This window comes from Poeciliopsis prolifica, unplaced genomic scaffold (genome assembly GCF_027474105.1).
Source record: "Poeciliopsis prolifica strain line A6 unplaced genomic scaffold, Auburn_PproV2 SCAFFOLD005, whole genome shotgun sequence".
NCBI lineage: Eukaryota > Metazoa > Chordata > Actinopteri > Cyprinodontiformes > Poeciliidae > Poeciliopsis > Poeciliopsis prolifica.
The window spans coordinates 15,135,973-15,156,432 of NW_026562380.1; the positions used below are offsets into that span (position 1 = coordinate 15,135,973).

Consider the following 20,460-nt stretch of genomic DNA (forward strand, 5'->3'; position numbering starts at 1 on the left):
GAGTTTAATGTTCGATATATCATATAATTGAAAAGTCAGGAGTTCAGTCCACAAAATGAAGCTCATAGATTCATCATGCAAAGTGATACAAAGTTCCACAAATGACCACCAGGAGGAGCCAATGTTTTTTAAAAAAAGATTTATTCTTCCATTAAACACAGTAGAGAAGCTCATAACACCGAGAGTGCTTTTAAAGCATTTGTTGGTTAAGATGTGTACAACTAGGTTTTCTACAGCTGGTCAATACTGAACACAAAAAAACGCTAATAAATGTAAACAAACAAAAATACATATACTGTGTTTGTGAAGTGAGAGCTTGGAAGACGTTATAAACTATTGCTTGTATAAAAACCTAATTTTAAAAGAAGCATAAAAAATGGCACTCTTCCTGATTTAATCGCTTTTCAAATTAATCTAAGCTGCACGTTATGTTGCAGTTGTTCATATTTTCAAAAACACATGCTTGGTGTAACAAAACAAAACAAATGACATGAGATGTGGGCCTTAAAATCTGAACAGGCAATACTTATCATTCAAGTCAAAATGTCATCTGATCTAAAACTAGATCCAGATCTAAAACTGCTTCCAGAGAAAAACAATCTCCAGGATGAAATGAATCTTTGCTGTTTCTGTTATTGTGGTTTGTCAGAAGGGAGCGTCCCTTCAGTCCATTGTGCTCCCCTCTCTTTTTGTGTATTTGGTTTCTTCACATGAGCCTGCAGTGCAGCAACGAGTGGCACTTTGACATCTGTCATAACTAACATCGGATTAATGATCACAGCTTATCAATCGTACCTACTGGTTATAAATACTGGCGTGTCGAGGAGCCGCAGCTGTGACCAGATGTCCTCTGAACGCATCTTAACGAGGTTTGTGTCATATCTGAAAACTGATCAAGACGGACAATAAAGTTTTATAAAAGCATTATTGCTGCTTCAACAGTTGTCTGTAACATCTAAAACATTTGGTTTAAAGTAAACACATTTCCTGAATCTGGAGTAGAAAATAAAAACATTAAATTAACACATTTTAGCTTTAGGCAGGATGAGTTCCTGCTGAACACTGAAGGACCGAGGGTTTTCAGTCCTCCCTGGCTTCTGCTCCACCCCCGACAGACTCATGTCGGGTGGAGGTGACGAGGGTGAAGCGGTCTTATTTACAACACAAACTCGGGGCTTAGATCACGACCCGGATACCAAAGGAGACCCCAGCGCCCAGCGCCAAGCCGAGGGACAGGAAGAAGGCCATGATGGCGCCTGCTGTCTCCGCCTGATGCTGCGGTACCTTCCTGCAGAAAGACAAATCACACAGGAGTTTACTAGAATACCTGATACAACGACATCAATATCCACGTTTCTGAGGATTAACACCACTGGAGGTCAGAGCGGGTCCGAAAGCCTTACTTGGGTCCGAAGCACATGCAGAGGCTGGCCAGGTATCCGTTGGAGAAGGAGAAGAGTATCATGAAGGCGATGTACCAGGCGTCGTGACGGAAAACCACGGGGAGGTTGACGCGAGGATCGACGTTGCATAGCATGAAGAGCGGGATGAAGACGACTCTGACGCCACACAGGACAGGAAGCCAGATGCTGTCCTTACCCGGCTGGACACACAGAGGGACGACATGGGACGGGTCAGAGCTTCAAATATACAGAGTATCGAGTTGCTGCTGAGCGATAAGCAGAGTAAGAGCAACATTTCCGTTTGAAACAAGCTTTTTCGGGACGTCGCTTCCTTAAAGACGTGTGATTTCTGTCAGCAGTCACTGCATTTAATCATGTTTGGAATTCACTGTTATTTGTAAATGCTGTTTAGCAACAGAAAGTGGAGAAAATAACAAAAAATATTATTTTATAAATATGTTTTTTATCTATCCAGACAACATTTGAATCAAAACACTTATAAAGATATTGTCATAATAAATGAGAAAGAGAATACAATAAATGTCCAGCTCTGAAGCTCAGCTTAAATGATTAACTCACATTTTTTCCAAATGTTCAGGTTATTTTGGGTCATTAATTGACTTTTTCAGAGCCTCATCCTGAATTGAGAACACTTGCGACGAAGACTTGTACTAATTTTTGCCAGTGAAAAACGAGATAACCTCATCTGCATCCCTGTCGGAAACATTTATCTGCCGCCATCGTTCCCTGACGTCATCGTCTTCGTGCGCCGACCAGGCAGCGCTTCGGTGTAAATCACGGGACGCAGAGATTTCAGAGCAGGAGCAGGAAAATCCAATCAGATCCGACCGTCTTCCTCCGATGATGATAAACGAGCTCACATGCTCCTGCAGCAGCTGACCGTCACGGAGCCGCATTCCTCCGCGCCGAGTTTGTGCCGCAACTGTACTCCGTTTATTCTTGATTCCTTTACATCCGGTCGGATCGTTCACAGGAAATTAAAACTTTTTTTTTTTTGGACGTTCTGAATAGTAACCTCTGTGTTGTCTTGGGACAGAAGCCAAAGTTTCTGATAATATTTCCATGATAGTCAAGGATTTAACTTTGCAGCAAAAAAGAGAGCAAGAAAACATGACGATATTTTCTCGATAGCTTTGTAAAAACAGGCCTATAAAACAAAACATGTCGTTTTCACATCAAGCTGGGACAGAATGAATAAAGCAGCACAAGCGTCAGCGTAATCCTAATTTTTTTTTTTTTTCCAGCTGAATTAAGATCTGGACTGAATGCCGCTCAGTTGAACCCGCCTGTGTTGACTTGAAGAAATTTAAGAGCCGGTTAGGAAATGAGGGGAAACGTCCAGGAAAATGACTTCATCATCAAACCTAGCGCGCCGTTAAAACTAGAAAACTTCCCACTTTGTTTGGTTTTGACGGGGAAGAAAACGGCATCTTTGACCAAACCGAAGACGTTTTTTTCCCATCATGCCAGCTGACGGCTCTCTTGTTGACACAGTGTGCAGATACATTTGCAGAGTTTGCAACTGTTTGTCCTGCAAAGGCAAACAATAAGTTGACTCGTTGTTTTTACCTCAAATATTAACCTGTCAAATGCATATTGTGTGTGTTTTTAAACTCATTTACAGAACATCTACCCGGAAATGTAGAAAGTGGATCAGTGGGTAGAGTAAGATGTCTTACCATCTGATTGGGAGAATCAGATTGCAGTCGTTAGTTCTAGAAAACTGATGTATAAATTCATCCATTCACCATAAAAATGGCAAATTCCAGTTTCTGCACCAGAAATGTTTTTTCATTGCTGCTGAGAAATGATCCAGAAATGTCTGACTGACTCTAAGAGTCACAGAGTTCAGAGTCTGTGGCCCCTCCGCCATTGTTCTTTTAGGATCCCCATCGTCCGTTTTCCTCTGACCTTTACAGAGACTTCCTTCACTCGGAAAGAAAAGACACAGACTGCTCTCCAAAGCAAACCTCTGACCTCAGCACATAACCTCGCCTTCTGGACTTTCAACAGGAAACAACTTTTGTTTTTCCAGCGTTCCTCGCGAGGCATAGATTTACTCGGGGTAAGCGTCTGACGCAGCGAGCGTCTGTTCTCCACAAGGCTGTTTGAAGAGAGTTGAAAGAGGCAAGACATGCAGGTGGGTTTGTTGGCGTGCTGCGGTTACAGCGGCGTATCGGCGCTGCTACTGACCCACATGCAGACGGCCGTCAGGCTCCTGCCGACCCAGTCCATCACGTTGAAGAGGAGGAAACACGACACGGGGATGAAGTACTTGCCTGGAGAAAGATCACAGCAAAGAGGCTTTTAGAACGAAAACATGACTTAAGAGGCCAGGCGATAAAATCGACTTTATCGACTCAATTTTTGGCTTTCATTTTCCGTTGTGCTGATGGGAACAACGTCACGGCGCACAAAAAACAATCAGAGTGATGTCAGCACGCCCGGGGCGGCCATCTTTCATTTATCTTTTATTGAGGGCTCAATTACAATAACAAAGTTATAATATTACAAAAACACAGCTGTAATAATAAGAAAATAAAGTTGTGTGAGACTGAAGTTAAAACAGTGTTGCCACACTTCGACACGCTGAATAAAATAAAACGAGGCGTGTTCAGCATCTCGTGTTTTATACTCTGGGGTCAGTTTTAAAGATAAAGACGTACTTAATCTTTCAGCATGTTGCTATCAAAATATTATCAGGAGCAGGACTTTGAAACGACAGGCTTCAAGCAGATTTTGATAACTCTGCAGAAGCTTTAATCTCATTAAAACGCCTTTTCACTTGTTATTTCAAGACGCTCTTCCGGTAAACGTTGATTCAAATTGAAAACAGGAAACCAGAGAGATTTTATTTTTAAGACACTTCACCCAGTCCTACTTAGACTGCACTGGAAATCAAACATGTGTGTAAAAATGGAGGCTGAAGACGATCACAGCATTCTCCTCGTTTAGTGCAGTCCATTAAATTCATTTCAGTTTTGGAGCAGTAGCATGATTTCATGCTAAAAACCGAATTTTTAAACCTTTAAGTTCGACTCAAATTATTCAGAAATTATTCACTTTATTTTTCATAAATTTACTCACAATTACTTCCAAACTTAAAGTCAATTTTTGTCAAAACATCACTGATGTTAGTTGAAGAATCATCTCAATAAATTAGGAAACAATTGAAAAGTTTCCTAATTTTAGTTATTCGATTTTTTTTACAAATCAGATCGATTTAAAAGAGATTATTTCTCCCAAAATCATAAAATATTGCAGGAACATTTTCAGGCGTTGAGAGCTTTATTTTATTGCGTTACTGGTAACAATCTCCCTCCCCAGACTCACCCCAGCCGCTGCTGTTCTTTACAGCCACTGATGACTTGACGTCAGCGGTCACCGACGGGAAAGTTCCTATAGTGACGGTGAAGATGAAGCACACGGACAGAGCCATCACCCAGACCTGATCAGAGAGCACAAGAACAATATGATCAATAATCACTGAATCGTCTGATCATCTACTGAAAGCTGAGAGATTAGAGGAGGCACATTAAGCTTAAATTATCAATATTTCTGCAGGTTTTTCACCTTGAGTCATGAGTAATAAGATGTGAGCAGACCTGTTTGAAGATGTTGAACACAGACGTGCCGCCGCTGGTTTCCTCCTCCATCAGCTCCGTCCCCGGTTGCTTCTCGTCCTGATTTTCTGAGCAGCAAAATAAACCAAGATAAGGCTTTAGTTTGAGATCACCGCCAACCCAAACATCAACAACCCCCGACACACAAAGTCAGCCACAAACAAAATACGATTACATTTTCCCACTGCAGACGGTTTCTGCCCAGACAAGTCGCATGCATTTACTGTCTCCAAACAGAAAGTTGGAGAAGCGTCTCTCTTTCCGATCTCTGCCGGATCTAATGTGATTTCAGAAGCTTCCAGTTGTTTCCAGTCGAGCAACAATCAGAGTCTGAAAAGATAATATTCGCCAAAGCAAGAATGTAGCACTTTCTTTGTAGAAAATATTCTTGTTTGTTTTGCCTTTAGGAGGAGAACAGGCACCTGGTTTACAGCAATTTGGAAGGATTTGTTGTTTTGTTTTGTTTTTTGTAGTTGAATGCCAGATGAGCAGCAGGATTTTAAATTTAACTCCAGATCGCAGAAAGAACTGAAAACTTTGCACTCAGCAAAAACAAATAACAACTGCTGAACATCGCAAAAAAAGCTGGATGTGTCTTATGCCGTAAAAATAAAAAGTGCATGCAGACTTTCTGGCATTTCTCACACAGAAAGCTAAAATCTTTTAGAGGCTAATAGGCTGAAGAAGTCAGTTTTGTTCACAGACATTGCAGCATATTTCTGCTGAGTCACTCAGTTTAACATTCTCGTTTTACATAGAGCAGACATGTTTCCTGCACCTTTCCTCAGTAAGTCCATCTTGTTTTCCTCGTCAGCAGACGGTGCTGATCTATTACTCTCCATGTAATACTGGAAGAACTCCTGGTGATGAAAACACAACCATCACGAAGTTAACGAGGAGGACATGAAAAGCGGCGATAGTGTCAGAGTTGGGGAGCTTCACCATCTTGGGCAGCATGAAGTAGGATGTGATGGCCAGGAGAATGACAACGCAGGCTGTGACGAAGTAGCCAAAAGCGCTGTCCTTCAGCTGTGATCCGCCTGAAATCAGAAACAACATACTAAATCACTAAATGATCATGACTTTTTAACCTCTATATTCACAATATCTAGTGGTGTGATTAGTTTCAAATACATATTTCAATGTGGACATGTGTCCAAATGAGAAAAATATCAGGTGGATGAGTCTAATTTTTGCACAATATTATCGCTCGTCTTAACCAGCGATAATAATTGAGAAATTAGGGCACTATATATGAGGTGGTGTGATGGGTTAGGGAAATAAAGTGTAAATCCCCTTAGAGTAGTAAAATGAGTGGCAACTAAGCTAACCAGAAAAAGTCCCAGCAGCTTTTATTGAAAGACAAACAACTTCTAAGAAACAGATTTGTTGCTGAGGAGCCATTCATTAATCATCTATAATTACCCAAGACTCATTACTAAGCATGTTGAATAATACAGCATGTGTGTGGAAGTATCTTTGCTGATATCAGTACTGCGGATGTTTCTTGTTCCTCTGTGACGATTAAACTGGATCTACTGAGGTCAGTGTAAAACAGAAGCTGAGTCGCACGGTCTCGGCCCGCAGCACCAGCAGAACTGATCAACGTGTGGCACCGAAGACGTTTGATTGGCAGCTGATCGCAGTCATTGATCGGCTGGTGATTTATGTCACTGACGACTCCAAAACTACCCTGAGCATTTATAGTTTTGACTTTAGATGGAGGACATGCTGTCAGATTTGGAGTTTAATCATGAGAATAATGACCAGCAGCAGCAGGAACACGTGTGCAAAATTTGACCGTGGATTAGCATTAGGTTGAAATTAATCAACATTCATAGTGAAATAATCATCTGATCTGGGCCTTCATCATTATGTTTGGGCCACTGATGAATTTATATAAGACAAAGTTAAATATCTCTACTTATTTTAGTCCATCAGATCCAGAATCTCAACAAACATCAGTGGAGATTTGATTCAGCTGCTGCTGCTGCTCACGTCCCGCCGACAATATGAGGAACAGACCGCGTAATGGAAGAGCTCACTACCTGCTGTAGAACCGAACCGCACATCAACTGGTTAGTACGCAAAGTAAACCAGAACCACCACCAGCGTGAGCAGCTATCCTTTGACTGGACCAGAACTTTGTAGATACGTACTGGCCAGAGCGCAGATCATGGAGAAGGCAGCGAAGGTGCCAGCCAAGCCCTGTCCACTCATGATGGGAGTGGTGTAGGAGGCGGGCAGGATCCCTGCGAGTCCAAACAGACTGCCCTGAAGAACGGCGCCGAACGCTGGTGAGACACGAACATCAAACAGCTTAAAACACAGAGGAGCAAAGACCACAAGAAGAGAAACCGAACCATTCCTCCGCCACAGAAATGACTTCCTTAGCTACAGCTAATGCAGAAATTATGAGCCGAACATCAAAGCTCTGCAGGTCACGACGTTCTCCTCTAAAGGAAAAATAAGAACGCATCTGGCTCCTCGTGCATGAGAACATGCGGGTCAGAACCGACCCAATGGGGAGAAGAAAGAGGATGAGCTTTTCCCCGCTGCGCTGTGACTTGTTGAAAATAAACAAACACAGCGAGAAGAGAGAGTGTGTTGAGAATCTCAGCGTGAAGCTATGGAGGTTTTCCCATCGCTATAAAATTCCTGACGTGAAGTGGACCTGGACAAAGACAAGTCTAATTCAGTCTGACAGAGGAGCGTCACCATTTATACAAGGTGTTGTTTGCTTTAACTAGGCCAAGGTTTAATGCTGCGCTCCACTGGCTGGTAGTCATGTTGCCCTCAGTTTAACAGTATCTGCTAAAGTTGTGCATATTATCCATTGGAAACCTGAAGGAACATATTAAAAAACTTATTTTGTACATTACTATCCATACCACTGTCTTTACCTATAACCTGGTCTTTGAGCTCTAGTCGTCATCTATTTATTTTATTCATTTTTTTTCTTTTGTAACCACTGGCAGTGCTTCTGTCGTACTACTGCATATTTGCCTTTCATTTCAGTGGCATAAATAAATCAAATCAAATCAATACAAGATTATGAGCAACAAAAGTAAAACTGTCAGTTCTGACATGGAGGAAGGCTGCAGATCCACACTATCAATCCCAGTGTTCATGCACTATTTAGACGAGGATTGTGTCTTTAAAGACATGAAAGGACGCGATCTTCCACACAATCTTCTAATTTTATCATGTTTAGACACATGTAACAACACATCAACTCATGTTGCAAACCACTCACAGTTGATGCAGACAATCTTAATCATAGTGAGGGTGAAGAAGGGAACAGGCTCTATCTCCACTTTGACCATTATAGCCGTCACCATGAAAACGAGGAAGATGACCGCCAAGCTGCCCGAGATGCGCAGCTTCTGAGGGATTCTGAAACAAAACGATACAGAAAGTGGGAGAAAATCATTCACCGGTTTTCTGACCACGATTCTAACAAAATAAGTTTTAGAATGAATGTGAAGTACAAACAGAAAAGTCACTACGCCCTAGCTTTTCTTCTGTGGGGTTAAGAGGAAGGAAACCAAAATAAAGACAAGAGAAAATCCAAGGCGAGAAGAGGGAAGTGGGAAACATAAATAGCATTCCTGCCTGTGTTTGTTCAAGGAAAACATTCACTGAAGTCTAATTAAAGCAAACTTGAGATAAAGACACACATCCCTTGTGAGAGGATGAGACCTGGCGGTTTCCAGGTCTCATGTTGCATGATCTCTCCTTCAGTAAATATAGCAAAGGAGCTTTAAAAAGCAAAAAAAAAACATCCTGTAGCTCAAACACAGTTATTACAGATATTTCCAGGCTGAGCATGTTTGACCTCGTGTGGTACAGAGGACGAGCGTTACCTTTGGTGTATGAAGGAGTTGAGGCAGGTGAAAATGAGCAGAGGCACCATGGCGCACAGCGTCATGACGTTGTTGAACTTTGACTCCAGCATGTTGCGTTCTGAAGTCACATTGCTGTGTTCGGTCATTGGATCTTTCAGTCGGCTTGTGAAGTACTGAAGGAGAGCAGAGGGGAGACGCAGATGCATTAGTGCAGTTCTCCCACTGCCACAGAGCAGAATGGAGTCACGGGTTGGTGCCATGTGGAGGGAAATGACGCTTGTCGTTTACAAAAGTACATAAATCACACCGGTGCATAATTACTAAAATGTTTTAGGGGTTCTCTACCGGCTTTGCACATCCAGACTGACTTTTTTGGCCATTCTTCTTTGCTAAAGAAGCTAAAACTCAGTCAGATTAAATGGAGAAAATCAGTAAACTTCAGTTTTCAATCTCTTAAATCAAAGAATTATACATATTTTTAACAAAGCCAGCATTTCTTATTGCTCATAAAAATAATTTAAAGACATGCTGATTAATAAAGTTAGTTTAAAATGTGGGGTAAAATTTTTATTATTACAATAGGCTCTTTAGTAAGATGTAAACGCATCTTACCATTGTTGCTGTCATGAAGAAATTCCACGGTAAAAGAGTTCCCAGGCCCAGGATGAAGAAAATAATCCATACTGCGTGGTATCTGGGAAAAGAAATCCACATGAGAGTTCATCAGTGAAGCCATTCATCTTTAGATCAACAAACTGATTTCATCCAGATGCTAAAGACGGGAGCGTTTTGTTCAGCACAGAGATCTCTGGTTTGCAGTAAGCAGAGTGTTCAGTGTCTCACCTGTCCTGAGGTGCGTTGATGGCCGTCATGGTTTTCAGTCTGTGTCTGGTTTGTGTTCAGTCTTTGATCGAGGGGCACCAGGTCTGAAATGACCAGAAAAAAATTGATATTTTTCACAATCAGCAGAATCTATTCCTTCTTCGTGTGAATCGATGTTCTAAAATATGGAAGGGGAAAAAACTGATCTGGTTCATACTGAATATTAATTTATCACAATAACTGGATTTCCCTCAGTGTATTACAAGCCTGGCGGGCCACCAGGCTTTACTTGTGTTCCCACCAGGTTAAGCAATGCTTATTCATTTAAGTGTTTTTAAAATGTTTGCATTTGTTAAGACTAACAAATATAGTTGGTGTTCAGGTGTTAATCTTCCAATCTTTCAATAACACATAATTATCGAGTGATACTTCCAATTTTCCTGTCAACTTTAAACATTTTTTAACTCAAAAACACGACAGGCTGCTGGATGTTTAGCAAGTTTTCTGGGGGAAACCTTGAATAAGTAACAAAAATTCTAATCTCTGTATGTCTGTAATATCTCCCTTGGTTTAGATTTGGTGTTTTGGAGGCTGGGCTGTTTATTTTAAATGTTCAGAGCTGCTTCCCCCCCAAATGGAAACTAATTATATTTACATACTGGCTCCCAAGCCTCTGCTGTAGGTTAATTAATTCACAAATTGTTATTTTCCAGGTAGCGACGTTATTTATAAAAGCAAGAAGTAAAACTTGGCAGCAAGCTGGCACAGGCTGCTCAAATAGACATCAGGAGAAAGACAGAAAGAATGAAGAAGAGCCGAAGCGATGAAATCAGCAGATTAACTTTCAGCAGAAATCGCTGTGGCTTCTGGCCAGCCGAGTTGGCAGAGCATCACAAATCTTAGGAAACAGATGTGGAAACAACTCTCCTTCCTAATTTGAAACTTTTCAGTCATTATGGGCTAAAAAATGCAGCCACAACAGCAGAAGGTGGTGAAACACAGTCAACAGTTCACAGAAATCTTACCGCCTGTTGGCAAAGTTAGGTAATGTAAAAGTCACAATTCAGAATGCCGCAATATCTCAACACGTTTCTCTAAACTCTCAGAATAACAAAACATGACAAAGTACCTTCTAACAAAAGAGACTTACTGTCCAGCAGCCTTTAAACAGACTGGAGACTCCAGCGTCCTCTCATCAGCACAACCCTGAACGAGCCACGCGTTCCTCATTTATACCATGGAGAGGTTCGCTGGGTTGACACCCAATTACACACTAGACCTGGCCCACTCTACATCTCCTCCTCCAGCCTCTCAGACCCTGAAAGTCCTCAACCCAATCCTTGTAGTGGAGCTTTACATTCACATTCCTCTCACGTGCATGTGACCATCCCTGGCATGTCGACCAGGGATGAACCATTATGGAGCGATGTTTGGTCCTGCATGTGATTTCTGTCTGTTTTTTCTTCAGCAATATGACCATAAACTCCTCATGAAGCACCCCACCCTGCTCACTTTTTATTGTTTTTATCCTGTTTGCACCATCCTGGCTAAAATAGCACTCAATATGACGGGGTGCATGCATGTTTTAACCTTAGTCCAACACAGTCATCTGCAATTTTGCAATTGCTAAGAACTAGATGAAGGCAAATTTGGTTTATAAATGTATTTTTAGGTGAGTGAACCGAATGCTATTGCTTCATGTTTGGCTCCGGGAATGCAGAGAAGATCAGAACCAGAACACTTGAGAGCTGCTGATACACTAACAGCAGATCTTTAATGTATTGTGTTGCCAAGCCGTTAAGTGATTAAAATAATATAAAGTCTATTCTCTGAAGTGAAGCAGACTTTAAAACTGGTGTGATGTTCGCTATCTTTCTGGTTTTAGTGACAATGCGAGCAGCAACGTTCTGGATCAGCTGCAGCTGGTCAGTCAGACTTGTGAAGACACTGTTGCAGTAATTGATGTGACTAAAGATAAATGTGTGGATGAGTTTCTCAAGATCTTGCTGAGACATTAGTCTCCTTAACTGTAGAAATGTTCTTCCGGAGATAGAAGGCCGACTTTGTGACTGTCTTTATGTGACTCAGAAGGTTCTGGTCTGAGTTCCATCACCAATCCCAGATTTTGGGTCTAGTTCTCAGCTGTAATAACTAAATTATTCTTCCTCTGGTTCGAAAACCATTTTGTTTTGTTCATCGGAAGAACTTCAATGTGTGGCTCATCCACACCTTGATTTGTTCTAATCATCTGTTCGATGCTTGAATGGGTTCAGAGTCACCTGGTGACATAATGTAGAGCTGAGTATCATCTGCAGAGCTATGATGGCTAATCTTATTTCTTATCACAGTCTGAGCTAGAAGGAGAATGTAAATCTTAAGAGGGGCTCCTTGATGGAGCCCTGGGGAATGCCGCATGTGATTTTTCTCAGCTCCAATGAGAAGTTACCCACTGACACAAAGAAGTTCCTGTTCTTCAGGTCAAATCACAGCTATGAACTGTACCAGAGACAAAAAGTTAATGCATTTGTTAGTTTAATTTAAAATAAATCCCAGAAACATTGTTTTGTTTCTGTAATTCACAATTTTTTGAGCATTTTTGTGAATTGATTGAAAAGTGTTTGTAAACATTAAAGGGAAAAAAACTAAACCAGGGTGATGGCACAAAAACAAAAACACTAGGATCCTGCAAATATTAATGAATATAAATACATAAAACCGCATTCATGTCAAATGTTCATGTAGTTTACTGGCCTAACAAATCACATGGTGACTCTGACTGGTCCTGACTACACACAGAGTCCTATATGTGAAGGCAGCTAACGCACGATTAACCCATTAGGAATCAGGCAGGACTTAGGAGCCACTGTCTGGGAAAGGCAGACACAGAATGTGGGACGGGAAAACAGCTCTGCTTCTGCAACAAAGACATTTCTGGAGAACCCAGGAGCTATCTTGGGTTCTCCCATGATGATAGCCGTCTTATCATCCATCTCCAAAATGTTTTCAAAGAACTGAAAGCTTCATTGTGTTTGTGTGTAGGCTCAGTTTTACATCCAAACACCCGTAGGAGATTCTTTTCCAAAGAAATAGAAAATATCTTTCAGCAGAATTGGAAGAGTTGCAATGGCTGACATTATGTAACAGTTAATTGAACAGAACCAAGAAGAGATGTCAAATCTATTATCAAATTTACCAATAATTACATTTCTACCCAACGGTAACTGTTTTTCAGTCAGCTTTGAAACACACACTTCTGTTTCTGACATGGTGGGAGAGCAATTTTGTTTTTTTACCCATCATGTTTCTCCTTTAATATCTTCATAAAATGCAGTAATTTGTGTGGAAAACAATCTCAGAGACACAACAGGAATCCCATTAAGTTCAGCTCCACCTCGCTCTGGTATAGGTGTGGTTGCTCTAAACCAAACTTTGTGGTTTGGAAAAATCCTACGCAGTCTGAAACAACTGGGAAAATGTGAAATCTGATTCAAACATTTTCCAGGTCCAAATAATAATTTTAAAAAAGGCTATAAAGAACAAAATGTATTCTCAAGAGTTTGTTCTTGGTGTACTGTTAATAAAATAAAGGCAATGTAAAATATATTAAAGAATCCCAAAAACTATTCAATACATCACTAATCCAACAGTCTGACCGTCCATGCATCATCTATCTATCCGCCAATCCTTCAGTTCAAATGTTCCTCAGTTCATCCCTCAATGACTCAAATCGTTGCCTATCAAATGTGCATCAACTCTGCACCAACTCACACTTCCATTTGTCATTCATTCTAATTTTAATCGGCTCCACGTTCTAGTCTAAACTGTTCGTGGACTGAAGAAATCATGTAAAAATTCAGAAAAAGCTGCAGGAACTCCTGGTTACTGAGGAAAATGTTTATGAAATAAAACTTCCATGCTCACCCTGGTTGTCTCCACAAGCGTCTAATCTCTCTGCTCTGCTCAACCAGCCAAACCTTATCATAGCCAGCAGCATCAGACAACAACAACGACAACAGGGCCCAGTTTAAAACATACCGCTAAGGCCATGCTCCTGCAAAGTATGTCCCTCTCACAGTGCACCGCGCTCATGAGCCAATTGGCAAAGGGTCGCCAGCACTGGAGCGATGCCCAGCAGAAACACAGCACTTTGCAGTCTGCGCAGTGGTGCACTTTCACACATTTACTGGTTGTCCTCTCTGTGACATTCAGAACTGGCACAGACATGTATCAGTGTCAAACTAAAGCTCGGTTCTCATTTACAATTTTAACATTCAGTCAGATCCCGCTGATTTAAAAAATGCAATTAGAGGAAAACACAACGCTGAAGTCTAGGCGCCGTACATGTTGAAGGAGTTTAAAAGGACAAGAGTTCATGTTCCTCGCTGTATGCCATCTCTAACAGAGTCACCTTTATTGCCAGACTGAGGAATAGTTTGATGCTGGTCATATGATCAGGGTAATAGAACATCCTTCTGGAGGTCGTTTCCGAAACACACACACACACAGACGTGCAGAAACACACTCACACACACGCGTATAGCTATGCCGTTTCATCAGGACAGATATAAACCTGAATGGTTTTCTCAGACTAGGAGGAAATGAATCTCAGTAATCAGAAACACACCAAAACTATCTAACAACAGCACTTTTAGAAATAGGTTTAAAGAGAATTTCATCTATATAATCCCATCTGAGTCCAAATAAGAATGATAATAAATACTACAGAGTCGTGCTTATTCTGTTTCATATCAGGACAATAAAGAAAAGAAAGCATTGTCCTCCTTATCAGGTGATAAAACATTAATTACAGCCTCAAAAGAGCAACAAAAACATGTGATATTTGTACTCATCCAGCCTCCCTTTGAGTAATGATTAATTCAGTGAGTCTATAGAATGGCCTTCATTCGTCATTCACTGAAACAGGATTAAAGTAAACCATTGACCCTCCTGAGAACGTTGTGTGAAAAGCTTTACAGATGGGCAAAGAAACCCACCGGTGAAAAGAATCAGAACCAGCTGTGCAGATCCTGTTGAGGGATTGGAAATATGACGAACTATGACCGTCTGACTGTCGAAAAAGTGCAACCAGGTCACATTGATAACCACATTCATCTGTGTGGATGTTACTGCTGAGTGGACAAGACTTCAAAACAGCTATTTTTAGCCCAGTAAACTCACTGGCTTTATAAATGAATGAAGGTGCAACGTCTCTCTGAAAACGCATTTAACAGCAGCTCCTCTCTGACACACAGCATGACATTTCCTTCACTATTATTAAATATAAATAACCTCTAAAAAGCAGGAAGACTTGAAAATACAAATTAAACCGTGTCCTTGTATCTTCTAATTATCTTTCTAGTAATATCAAATTGGAGCTGCTAAGATTTAAAATGTGGATATTAAGTGCCACAAAAGCTGATTTCTCTTAACTAATAAGAAAAATAAGTGAATATTATTATTGCAGGCCCAAAATACTGAGGCGCACTGTTAGCCGCACACACTTCACACACGCTATCCACAGACGCTTGAGATTTCATACTTGGATGCTATTGCAAGTTTGATGAGTGATTGAAATATATCAGTACTTCTATCTTGAGGATGCCAGTTCTCCAAGTATCTACATTTCAGCTGGTTGATTTAGAGATCCTGCAGCTTGCTAAAAAGTAAACAGACCGAAACTGGAAATATGTGTTTTGATCAGATGAGATTAGGAGAACAGCTATCAGGAGAATAGATAAATGCCGAATGTCAGGTATGCTGGAGGGATTCATGATTCTGCGGGCTTGAACACTGGGCAAGGCGCGGTTAAAAGTTACCCAACGTTACAGAGTTGAGACGAGATTGAGAAATGTTCGTCTGTCTTGGTTCTTGTTTTGAACAATAACGAGAAAAAACAGCAACAAAATGGCTCAAGTTTTGTCGTTTCTGCAGCTCCAAAAAAAGCATCATCTAACTGGAAACCACCAGTCCAATCGTTTTTATTTGTTGTGGACATGCAACAATTAACTTGTTAATATTTAAATCCTTTTGAGACAGCAGACAATGTTTGTACTGAGTGTTGCTTCTATGGGCCATAAAGATTGAATCAGTCTTGTTAGTGAACCATGCGAGTGACATTGAAATGAAACTCTAAATCCAACCGTGTTTTAGGCTACAAGTGACGACGCTTCTGTTTAAACCGTAAGAAAAAAACCTGAAAAACATTTGAAACCGTTGAGAAAGCAATAAAGTTTCATTAATTCATTGTCCAGAAGGAAAAGAAAGCAAAGAGTCAAGAGGATGCATGTTTTCTAATTTACTTACAAAGCTCCAGCAGATGTTCGCCAACCGACCGGACAGAGATTAAAATTAATCACTTTTTCATGACTTGGCTCTAACTGAACATCAGCAGGTCAAATACTGGGAGCTAATGTTTTGTTCATGAAGCGCATCACAAATCGGCGTCTCTTTTGATGCACATCGTGTGCAATTTTATGGAGAATCAGATAAAAGTTATGGATGTGTGCTTTAAAGCATAAAATGTGATCACTGTAACCCCCTCTTTCCTGTCGGATTCAAAACCATTAAACTCAGTCAAAGCATCCGCAACACAATTTGTCTTTTATGGCCAGAGCTTATCAATTGTTCCAATAAAGCAAGAGTTCACACAAGAGGGGTTGTATTTGTCGCAAGCCTTAAAAAAAGAACAACCATTTTCAATAAAAGTGGAAATGAGCGTCAGCCAATAAAAGATGAATCTCTAAGAAAAGCTAAGAGGAAACTTCATTGAGCTTAAGACACAGCAAATGCTTCAGGAAGCTAACAAAGTGCATACTTCCTCCTTATTACTCATACATAAAACGTACCGCCCGGTATGTTTCCCTGTTTGGACCCAAATAATGCTAACAGTAAGTGATTTCAATCCTGTGAACCACTGCAATTTTTTATCTCTGTTGTTTAAAAATCCTGTGGAGAACAGGAAACGATAACAAGACAAGGAAACGGCCTTTTACCAGGCGCTTTCGAGTTGTGCAAACATCTGTAGAAGATTGAAAACAGTGGAAGGTGGGAAGATATCAATTCGTGCCAAAGTGAGGCGGAGGATCAAAAAAAGTCTGACGCCTTTTGAGGTCAGCCTGCCAGCTCTCTACCCGAGATTCCCGCCATTCTGAGAGCAACAAAGAGCTCAGCTGCAGCTACCAGCCGCTGCAGTTTGCTCAAGTGACTCATGATGACGCCTCACCAAGTGGCAGTGAATAGCACTGCCACTTGGCAGAAGGAAGCAGGAAGCAGAAGGAAGCAGATACCATGCTTCCTTCTAGTCTCAACCTCATTTGTAAACCTCCCTCGTCCTGCCATCGCGGGCAAAAAAAAAAAAAAAAGGTGCCCCTCCGACTTTGATTTAGCTTCAACTCATCGAGCAACAGGTGTGAAAAAGAAAATCCCACCGAAAGTCAGAGGTGGGCTCCGATCAGCTGTTTGCTGAAAAACAAAGAGGCTTCTCTTTCTCTCCCTGAGCGAGTTGGTGGAAAAGTACAAACACATGGCAGGAAAGACATAACACTCCGTCAGGAAGGAACACAGACACTGCATGGTTCAGATGAGCAAGTATCCAGATTTTATAGAGGAAACGGATGAAACCAGGATTTCTGTTCAACATGCATGAGACGCTGACTACATGTTACACAGCAAGCTTGAAATTAAAAAAATGAACGTGGCTTGTTAACATGAAATTCCATTGTGATATTTTCAGAATAATATACAACCAATGAATGAAAACAGCATTCATTTTAGTTGCCGTTCAAAGGTTGTCCATATTTTCTGTAATCTACGCCTTTGGGTGATTTTACTTTATCTTTGGCCTTTCCAAAAAGTGTAATTTTCTTCACTTGAACTTATTCTCTTTGCTTCATGTTCAACCTGAATTCGAAACAGAAATGAACTGGTAATTGCAAGCATTCACTCTCAAAAGCAAAGAAAAGCAACGTCAGATCATGATGCTGCCACCACCGTGTTTCAATGTAGGATTTTGTGTAATTTCTTTGAGGTTTTAATCTGCCTTCTACAAATGACAGCACGCTCTGCAACAAGAATAATTTATTCAGACCTGGATAGTCTTGTGGAGCAAGGATTCCCTTACCATTTAAGAGGAAGTGAAAACTCTCACTAGGACAGGTAAGTTTTATTTTAAGTCAGTTAGGTGTGTAAACAAGAAGATAATGAATAATGAAGAACTGCAAACTTAAGCCACCAGGTTATAGAAGTTTTGTTTTTTTGTTTTATTTTCAGCTAAATGGTACTGGACATATTCCACATGTAACACTGGAAATACTTTTACCTGATGTGCCAAACTGTTCACATCACCAAAAGAAAGCAATCCAGTGTAGACTTTTGAGACAAACATATAAGATCAAACATATTTGTTTTCGTCAGGGGGGAAACAAACATGTTTGCCACTCAGGACATGGACCAGCTGATAAGAGCCTCATCTGTCTTTCCTCCTGTCCTCTGATGCAGCAGCAGAGGACCACGTGCTCCCCACTCAAGACCTCGTTTATAACACGATCCACGTGTTTTTTCTACTCCATGTGCCGCGACAAGTTCACACGGAGATTTGACATTATTATCCGACCACCCTGCGACACTCTAAACAAAGACGCTGTTCGAAAACATTTGGCTCAGAAGAACCGAGTCTCAGACTCGGTTCTTCTGAGTCTTAGACTCGTAGCGCGCGCAAGAAACCGGAGATTTCACGTTCCCGGTTGGTTCACTGAATTACACCTGCACGATGGAGCTAATGGGGGTAAATTTAAGCGGAAACAGTTATTTAATAAAATTTTTAAAAATTTTAAAAATCACACATCTATCTATGACGTCTCAAGCAGCAAAATAAGGTGACAAAAAGAGTTTTTCAACCACTAAATGGTGTCCGCTGGACATAATTCACCACATCATTTTCATGAAGTCGAAAACAAACTTGGTCCAGAAGCCGGACTATCTGAGCGTGTCCATCATTTCATTCACACGGAGGAGCGACAGAGAAACGTCTTACCGTGTTACGGTCGGTGTTGTCCGCCTGAGTCGTCAGTTCAGATACAGCGACGGATTCAATGTCCCCCCCACTGCCTCCGAAATTTCAGCTCCGCAGCTCTGACTCACTGTGAATGGGCGGGTATCAGACAGTTTGACACTTTTCTTCAAATAACTTTTTTTCCGCCTACGTTTATATGAAGGGAAACAGTTTAATTGTCATAAAATCATAAAGTTTCATAACTCTAAAAACTGAACGCAAATCATATATTACATGTTCTAAATGTACTTGATGTGTCTTCAGGTACATTTGTGCAGGAGGGGGTTTTGTGCATCCTAGATTTTTCTGGGTGCTCTTTTCAAATGCATTTTATGGCAGATTAACTTTTTACATCACCATAAAAAAAATATACAGGGTCAGGGTGGGCCATAAGTTTCCACACATAGGAGAAAGTAAAATGTATATATTTGTTTATATGCCAGATACCCTAGAAGATGCGTTTGACAAAAGAGCAAGTTTTTTTTTTATTTGCAAGTTTCAGAAAACTGGAAACGTTGCAGATCAAGCAAGCACAAAGTGGTCCGCGTATTAATATGCGTATTCAAAACAATGGCAATTATATAGAAAACTTTATATAAATAAAAACGGTTGTCCACTATAAATGTTTCTTTTTTTCTATGTATGGAAACTTATGGCCCACCCCGTGCTAAGAACCTTTAGACGCAACAACTCATTCAGCTTTTTGAGTCTTTGAATCCAAAGTAAGTATTCTTAAAAGCACGTTAATGTGCAAAGTCGAAAGCATTAGTGCAGTTTATCGTTGAGTTTGAGTCGGTAAACCTGCAAAAAGAAGCTCATAGCTGTGAAGAAGAAAAGGGATTTTAAACTGTGAGGTACGTTTCTGTTTAATGGTCCTTATGCCACTACTGGAAATTAAAATCAATTGAAGTAAATTACATTTAGAAGTGACCTGAAAATAGAGTCCAGCTGTTTGCAGATGTAGTATACTCATGTACTATACAACACTGTGACTAAACAACATCACAAGGACAGAGGAGCACAGCACACAAAGTGTTATGTGTAACTAGTAGATAGATGACAGGAAAACATAATCTTAAAAAAAGGAAAATATAGCTATACCTCAGAGTTTGGATACTTTCTCATTCAGTGTTTTATTTAACAGAACCAACAAGTCAGTAAAGATTATTCCCAGTTGCCTTTCTTGGTAAGGCTTTCCAAATCACCATCTGCAAGTGTTTTTTCTTACATCCCTGCAGGATTTTCTGCAGGCTCTGAACATTTACTTGCTGCTTTCTCCCCCTTCTCGTGTCTCATCTGATTTGAGTTTAGTTTGGGTGTGGAGGCCGGGGGTGTCTTGTGGCGGACTGGCCTGCTGGACGCTGGCAGTGAGCTCGATCCAGATGGGATGGCAGCGCTGCTTGGAGAAAATATCCATCGCTAAAATAAATTTTTCGTACTAATCTAACCAGGTTGCTGTGCCTCACTTTAAATGAGTCCTGGACACTGCTGAACTTCGCTTCCTGCTGTGAGTTGAACTTTGCAATAAATAAGTTTGACGTTATGTAATGTTCTGATGCAAGATAAAACTGGAAACCACAAAATGCAGCAGCAGATAGTATAAAAATGTGCAGCCCAAATGCACAGCTGACACGTAAACACCTCAAGGCTGCACCATAATTGATGGGGGGAGGATTGATTTGAGGTGAAATGAG

At 40.8% G+C, this 20,460-nt stretch overlaps 1 protein-coding gene across 5 annotated transcripts in view; it reads right to left on the bottom strand.

Moving 5' to 3' along the window:
- Positions 1–122: 122 nt before the first annotated feature.
- The window catches only part of LOC129359885 (equilibrative nucleoside transporter 1-like), a 31,115-nt gene continuing 10,777 nt past the window's right edge, over positions 123–20,460 (bottom strand). For 2 of the 5 annotated variants that reach the window (XM_055029826.1, XM_055029827.1), the window contains exons 2-13: positions 9,739–9,821; positions 9,508–9,589; positions 8,914–9,068; positions 8,304–8,443; positions 7,207–7,341; positions 5,990–6,087; positions 5,826–5,907; positions 5,030–5,115; positions 4,758–4,872; positions 3,618–3,703; positions 1,404–1,603; positions 123–1,288 (exon numbers count right to left, since the gene is read on the bottom strand). In XM_055029826.1, coding sequence (XP_054885801.1) covers positions 1,177–1,288; positions 1,404–1,603; positions 3,618–3,703; positions 4,758–4,872; positions 5,030–5,115; positions 5,826–5,907; positions 5,990–6,087; positions 7,207–7,341; positions 8,304–8,443; positions 8,914–9,068; positions 9,508–9,589; positions 9,739–9,767 — 1,320 coding nt within the window. In that variant the 5' untranslated portion in view covers positions 9,768–9,821 and the 3' untranslated portion in view covers positions 123–1,176. Of the gene's footprint in view, positions 1,289–1,403; positions 1,604–3,617; positions 3,704–4,757; positions 4,873–5,029; positions 5,116–5,825; positions 5,908–5,989; positions 6,088–7,206; positions 7,342–8,303; positions 8,444–8,913; positions 9,069–9,507; positions 9,590–9,738; positions 9,822–10,867; positions 10,986–13,638; positions 13,706–18,748; positions 18,855–20,460 lie in introns of those variants that run through there. The other 3 variants (XM_055029824.1, XM_055029828.1, XM_055029825.1) reach the window with 3 other exon arrangements.